General features: G+C 46.5%; 1 protein-coding gene across 1 annotated transcript; it reads left to right on the top strand.

Moving 5' to 3' along the window:
• Positions 1-1,449: 1,449 nt before the first annotated feature.
• LOC123347896 (olfactory receptor 1020-like) lies at positions 1,450-2,400 on the top strand. Its single transcript, XM_044985080.1, has one exon. It carries the CDS (start codon positions 1,450-1,452, stop codon positions 2,398-2,400), a length of 951 nt encoding a protein of 316 aa, XP_044841015.1.
• The last annotated feature ends 4,888 nt before the right edge of the window (positions 2,401-7,288 follow it).

Here is a 7,288-nt window from a genome sequence, read left to right on the forward strand (position 1 = left end):
GACTAACAAATTTGTTTCAGCATAAGCTTTCGTGAGCTACAGCTCACTTCTTCGGATGCATAGAATGGAACACACAGACAGGAGATTTTTATACATACAGAGAACATGAAAAGGTGAAAAGGTGGAAATATGCATACCAACAGGAAGAGTCTAATCAATTGAGATCAGCTGTCATCAGCAGGAGAAAAAAAATTCGAGTTCAGCAGTCTTTCTTTGGAGTCTGTTTTTGAAGTTTTTTTGTTGCAAAATTGCCACCTTCAAGTCTGTCACTGAGTGGTTAGAGAGGTTGATGTGAAGGTGAACGAGCCCCTGATGGCGTGGCTGATGTGATTAGGTCCTATGATGGTGTCACTATAATAGATATATGGACAGAGCTGGCTTCGTTGCAAGGATAGGTTCCTGGGTTAGTGTTTATGTTCTATGGTGTGCGGTTGCTGATGAGTATTTGCTTCAGGTTGCAACAAAGACCGATGCCAGCTCTGTCCACATATCTATTCAAGTGACACCATCATAGGACCTAATCACATCAGCCATGCCATCAGGGGCTCATTCACCTGCACATCTACCAACATGATATATGCCATCATGTGCCACCAATGCCCTTCTGCCGTGTACATTGGCCAAACCGGATAGTCTCTATGCAAAAGAATAAATGGACACAAAAACCAGTGGGAGAACACTTCAGCCTTTCTAACCACTCAGTGACAGACTTGAAGGTGGCAATTTTGCAACAAAAAGACTTCAAAAACAGACTCCAAAGAGAGACTGCTTAACTGGAATTTATATGCAAATTAGATACAATTAACTTAGGTTTAAACAGAGACTGGGAATGGTTGGGTCATTACACAAATTGAATCTATTTCCCTATGTTAAGTACTCCTCATACCTTCTATGGGTCATCTCAATTATCACTTCAAAAGTTTTTTTTTCTCCTGCTGATGATAGCTCATCTCAATTGATTAGACTCTTCCTGTTGGTATGCATACTTCCACCTTTTCATGTTCTCTCTATGTATAAATATCTCCTGTCTGTGTGTTCCATTCTATGCATCCGAAGAAGTGAGCTGTAGCTTACGAAAGCTTATGCTGAAATAAATCTGTTAGTCTCTAAGGTGCCACAAGTACTCCTGTTCTTTTTTGCAAGGAATATGTTTTTGTACTGTTGTACCTAAGCCCCATCACCATAGTCTTAGAGTGGTTAGTGCCACCGGTCAAGTAACTACATGAGTTTCGAGAGATTAAAGTTTTGTTGAACCTGCAGGATGCTCAGATATGAAACCTGCCCCAGGGCTCACGAGATGGCATTTCCCCTCCCCTGCCTCCATTCTCCACTCACCCATCGTTCAAGTAGGCAGCAGAGGGGGACAATGAAAACAGTGCTGATGATTTATTGAGTGAACATTGCTTTTCATTTTTGTTGCAGTTAATTTCTTTCTCGTACACAAACCCAATGACAAATCCAGAAAAGGGAAATCAAACGTCTAACACAGAATTCATCCTCCTGGGATTCGGGGATCTCCCTGAACTGCAGCTCCTTCTTTTCCTGCTGTTCCTAGTGATCTACATTGCGACCGTGGCCGGGAACATCCTCATCATGGTGCTAGTTGTGACTGATCAGAACCTTCACACCCCCATGTACTTCTTCCTGGGGAACTTGTCCTGCTTGGAGACCTGCTACAGCTCCACCATCCTGCCCAGGGTTCTGTCTGGTCTCCTGACTAGGAACAGGACTATTTCATTTAATGGGTGTATTACACAATATTATTTCTTTGCTTCTATGCTTGCTACAGAATGTCTTCTCCTGTCGATGATGTCTTATGATCGGTATTTAGCGATCTGCAACCCATTGCACTACGCAGCCCGTATGAGTGACAGGTCTTGCCTACAGCTTGCAGGTAGCTCTTGGATAGGTGGCTTCCTTCTTTGTAGCATAACAACATTGTTTATCTCACAGTTAACATTCTGTGGCCCCAATGGTATTGACCATTTTTTTTGTGATTTCATCCCCCTTGTAAAACTCTCCTGCAATGACCCTCACCTGATGGAAACGTTGGCTTTCACAGTGAGCTTCCTTTTCTCACTGGCCCCATTCCTCCTTACCTTGATGTCCTACATCTGCATCATCACCACCATCCTGAAAATCCCGTCCACCACCGGGAGGCAAAAGGCCTTTTCCACCTGCTCCTCCCACCTCATTGTGGTGAGCATTTATTATGGAACTCTGCTGATTGTCTATATGTTCCCAACCACTGACATCCTGAGCGACTTCAAGAAAGTTCTCTCTGTCGTCTACACAGTCCTGACTCCGCTGGTCAATCCCCTCATCTACAGCCTGAGAAACAAAGAAGTCCAGGAGGCCCTGAGGAAAGCTTGCAGGAAATTCATGTTTGGACTATGCTAACTGGTTAATTTCCTTGGGTTAAAAAAAAAAGTAGATATAACATGGTCTGCTTAGATCCTGAAGCGAAGCCTGCTGTAGTCCCAGGTCGTGTTTCCCGGAGCTTCATTGGTCTTTGAGTCCAGCTCTTACAAATTCACAACTGTGAGAGAAAGTGGAGATGGAAAGACCTCTTAAAACCTGTGACTCCCCTTCTTTTTAGGACCTATATAAGATGCCACAGGTGGGAGACTTGAACTTGTGGCTGCTCAAAGTTCAGAGAATGAGGGGAGATTGTGCTCAGTGAGAGAGTGCAGGCAAAATGAACTCAGCTGGAACACTGGGCATCTATTCCAGGTAGGGTGAGACACTTCCAGATATACATACACCCTAAAAAAAATAAGATGCCTGTATTCTAAAAATATAGGGTTACAATGTCAGCATGGAACTCCAACATTAGAAAATTAAATAATTAACTTTTGTTTCTTAGAGTGTATTTCATCCACAGGCTCCCTTCAAAGGAAGAGAAAAGCCAAAGGAAACCCTCTGACCTGTGCCCCAGAACACTGGACACCAGCACAGGCCTCCTATTTGCCCATTTTTCTGCAATGATTTTAGGCCAGTTGTTTCCAGATAATTGGGGGCCCAGTGGGATTCTCCAATGCATCTGGGCACCTGGCCTCCAGGATGGGGCCCTGCAGGTGAGTCAGGCAGGGGATTGCCCACCTTGCGCATACTTGTACATCACTCCAGTGCCTCAGCCTCCGGATGCCTGGTGTGGGGCTTCAGAGGACACATCCATGGTCACCTACAGCCCGTTTGCTGCAAACACTTGGGTGCCTGCAGGATTTGCCAGCAGCTGAGCTGGGTTTGTGAATGCCGGGGGCCAGATTCTGGGATTCGAGTGCCTAAATTGGGAGCTTTGTGATTCTAGCTCTAGCTCCACGCCCTTGTCCTCATGTTATAGCCGGGGAAACTCAGGCAGAACGAGGCGACGTTACCTGCCCAGAGTCACTCAGCAGGCTCACGGCAGGAAACCAACTTTCCAAAGTCCCAGTCCAGTGCTCTGTCGGCTCCACCAGCAGAACTCCACCATTATACGGTGAATGAAGAAGGGAAACTGAGATGAGGGGCAACATGAGGTGTCCACTCGTCTACACCAAATAGTGTAGACTATTTTGATTTGATGGTGCTTCTGGCGGGATAGTTCCTTCCCACGTGGGAAGGAAAATGAGTGATCAATTGGTAAACTGTATAGCGGTATAACTATTTCCATAACACATTCGCACCACTAACCAAAATAGTTATCCTGGTGCAAAATCTGTGTGGAGACCTCATGTGAGTCCCAGTGAAAATAGGTCCATACGTTCCTGGCTTTGAAACAAACTCAGATAATCCACAGGAAATGTCTTTACATTAACAGAATCATAGACGAGTAGGACTGGAAGGGACCTCAGCTGGTCCTGACTGCTGAACTGATTGCCTTCTATGATGAGATAACTGTCTCTATGGATATGGGGAAAGCAGTGGACATGATATATCTTGACTTTAGCAAAATTTTTGATACAATTTCCCACAGTATTCTTGCCAGCAAGTTAAGAAAGTATGGATTGGATAAATGGACTGTAAGGTGGATAGAAAGCTGGCTAGATTGTTGGGCTCAACGGGTAGGGATCAACAGCTTGATGTCTAGTTGGCAGCCGGTATCAAGTGGAGTGCCCCAAGGGTCGGTCCTGGGGCCGGTTTTGTTCAACGTCCTTGTACACTGGAGGATAGGGATAGGGTCCAGAGTGACCTAGAAAAATTGGAGGATTGGGCCAAAAGAAATCTGATGAGGTTCAACAAGGACAAGTGCAGAGTTCTGCACCTAGGAAGGAAGAATCCCATGCACAGACTATGGACCAACTGGCTAAGCAACAGTTCTGCAGAAAAGGACCTGGGGATTACAGTGAATGAGAACCCCGGTATAAGTCAGCAGTGTGTCCTTGTTGCCAAAAAGTGAAATGGCATATTGGGCTGCATTTGTAGGAGCATTGCCAGCTGATCGAGGGAAGTGGTTATTTCCCTCTATTCGGCACCGGGGAGGCCACATCTGGAGTATTGTGTCCAGTTTTGTGTCCACTACAGAAAGAATGTGGACACATTGGAGACAGTCCAGTGGAGGGCAACGAAAATGATTAGGGAGCTGGAGCACATGACTTCCAAGGAGATGCTGAGGGAACTAGGCTTGTTTAGTGTGGAGAAGAGAAGAGTGAGGGGGGATTTGATAGCAGCCTTCGACTAACTGAAGTGGGTTACAAAGAGGATGGAGCTCAGCTATTCTCGACTGGTGGCGGATGACAGAACAAGAAGCAAAGGTCTCAAGTTGCAGTGAGGGAGGTCTAGGCTGGATATTAAGAAACACTATTTCACTAGGAGGGTGGTGAAGCACTGGAATGGGTTACCTAGGGAGGTGGTGGAATCTCCATCCTTAGAGGTTTTTAAAGTCCAGCTTCACAAAGCCCTGGCTGGAACAATTTAGTCAGTGTTGGCCCTGCTTTGAGCAGGGGTTGGATTAGATGACCACCTGAGGTATCTTCCAACCCTAGTCTTCTATGATTCTACGATCTAGGACAGTCCTCTGAACTCAAGGCAGGACTATGTCATTACCAGACCATTCCTCACAGGTGTTTGAGCTGTTCTTAAAAACTTTCAATGGTGGAGGTCCCAGAATTTTTTTCCTAATGTCCAATCAACAGCACCCTTGCTGAACTTTAAGCCCATTGCATTTTGTCCTGTCCTAAGAGGTTAAGGGGAATAACTTTTCTCCCTGCTTTTGTAGCAACCTTTTATGTACTTGAAAACTCTTATCATTTCCCCTCTCAGTCTTCTCTTCTCCAGATTAAACAAACCCATTTTTTTCAATCTTCCCTCATAGATCATGTTTTCTGGACCTTTAATCATTTTTGTTGCGCTTCTCTGGACTTTCTCCAATTTGTCCCCATGTTTCTGAACAGGACACAATACTTCAATTGAGGCCTTATCAGCATGGTATCGAGTGAAAGAATTGCATCTCTATATTGCTTACAACACTCCTGCTAATACATCGCAGAACGGCGTTCAGGGTTGGTTGGTTTGTTTCCAACAGTGAACTGCTGTACATCCTGTTTTTGTACAGTGCCAGGTGCATATGCAATATGTACCTGGGGCAAAGAGGTGTTGGGGGGCAAATGGGGAGGAATGGGAAAAGGGCAGCTTGACTATATCATGGAGGCACTAGGGATAGCAGAGGAGGAAGGCTGGGAAAGAGACAGCTATACTGTGCATTGAGCTTCGGGGGAAGCAAAGGATAATGTGGCCAGTGTTTTATGTAACCTTCCTAATGATCTCTACATGGCAGCTGATCACAGGTGATCAAATAAAATAATTATTTTTAACTGAAATCACAGGTTTAATATTTCTTAAAGTGATAAAGAGTCAATCAACTTGGAATTAAAAAATTAAGCTGCAGTGTTGGAAGATTCACCTCTCGCCTTGTATTCCAGCCAACGTGCAGATTAGACGTGTTTCCCTTGAAGAGTTAAGCAATGGGATTTCATCCCTGTCGGCATGGGTGATGCGTGAGACACTCCTTGGGGGAGCCAAGCCCTCAGCCCTGTCCCATCTGCCTGAGGCCCTGGCCACCTCTGCCCCTTCCTCCACCACTTCTTCCCCACTACCCTGCTGGAGCCCTGAGCCCCTCACTTCTCCCTGCATCTGCTGACCCCACCGCCCCAGCCAGGCCTGCCCCGCTCCAGTGCCCTAAGCCCTCCCAAACACTGGGTGGCATGGCCCCACTGCCCGGGGGCCCCAGCACTAGGCAGCCCCAGCTGTCTCGAGTCCCGGAAGCAGGCTCTAGACCTAGCCCAACCCTGGTACACTTCCCGGAAGAGGCACAGCCTGCCAGGGCTCAGGGAGGCAAGGGAAAGTGGCAAGCAGGAGGGGGTCTTGGGGAGGAGTGTGGGCAGGGCCATGCTGGGCTGTTTGGGGAGATTTAGCCTCCCCCAGCCTATGACACCCGCATCCCAGGCCTGACAGCAAGGTTTTTGCCAGAGATCAATTTAAAAAAACAAAGAAAGGAAGAAACCCCTTTTGTAAAAATACAATTGTGCTAAACACAAATATTCAATGTTTGGACATTACGAACAACAAAGTTTAGACACAAAATTATTCACACTGGGCATAAATTGGATTAAGACCTTACTGCATGGATGGGGGCAAATTATGGTAGGAGAGGACCAGGAATTATAATGATCTCCTAGCTGGTTTTGCATTCAGAAATAAGTGGATATTTGTATCCTTCTGTAAATGCTGGAAGAAACCTTCCCTTCAGGGGAAGAAGTGACAGTAGGTCAAAAACTTCAGGCTGAAAAATGACAGTGTTGGAGTCAAGTTGTAGAATATATTGCAATACACACACCTGACATGATTGTATTCACTGTACCCAGACTGGTCCACGAACTGGATAGTGTGCACATAGAACACTCTCCTTTATGGGATGGACTCAATGCTATTCTTTGGTTCTCAAACTCTAACAGACCAATTTCAGACCTACAGTTCTGGACAAGGCTGGGTTAATGCAGGGGCTTTAGGGGAGGCAGCCCCATGGCTCGGGCTAAGGGGAACCCCACAAAAATAAATCCATAATTATATACAATTCAGTGGTCACCAACCCATTGATTGCGATCGATGGTTGATCCTGCAGCATCTGCCAGTCGATCATGATCTCTGGGCCACTAAAAGTGCAGCGGCACAGCAGGGCTCAGGCAGGCTGCCTGCATGCCGTGGTGCCACGTTGCTTTCGGCAGCGTCCGGCTGCTGGCACATCTCTGCAGCCCCTGGCGGGGAGCGCAAGACGAAGCCCCGTGTGCTGATCCCGCCCCCAGCACCGTTC

Source organism: Mauremys mutica, chromosome 13, assembly GCF_020497125.1.
Source record: "Mauremys mutica isolate MM-2020 ecotype Southern chromosome 13, ASM2049712v1, whole genome shotgun sequence".
In the NCBI taxonomy this organism is placed as follows: domain Eukaryota; kingdom Metazoa; phylum Chordata; order Testudines; family Geoemydidae; genus Mauremys; species Mauremys mutica.

Coding starts and splice junctions, on each gene's coding strand:
- LOC123347896 (XM_044985080.1), top strand. CDS start 1,450: ATGACAAATCCAGAAAAGGGAAATCAAACGTCTAACACAGAATTCATC.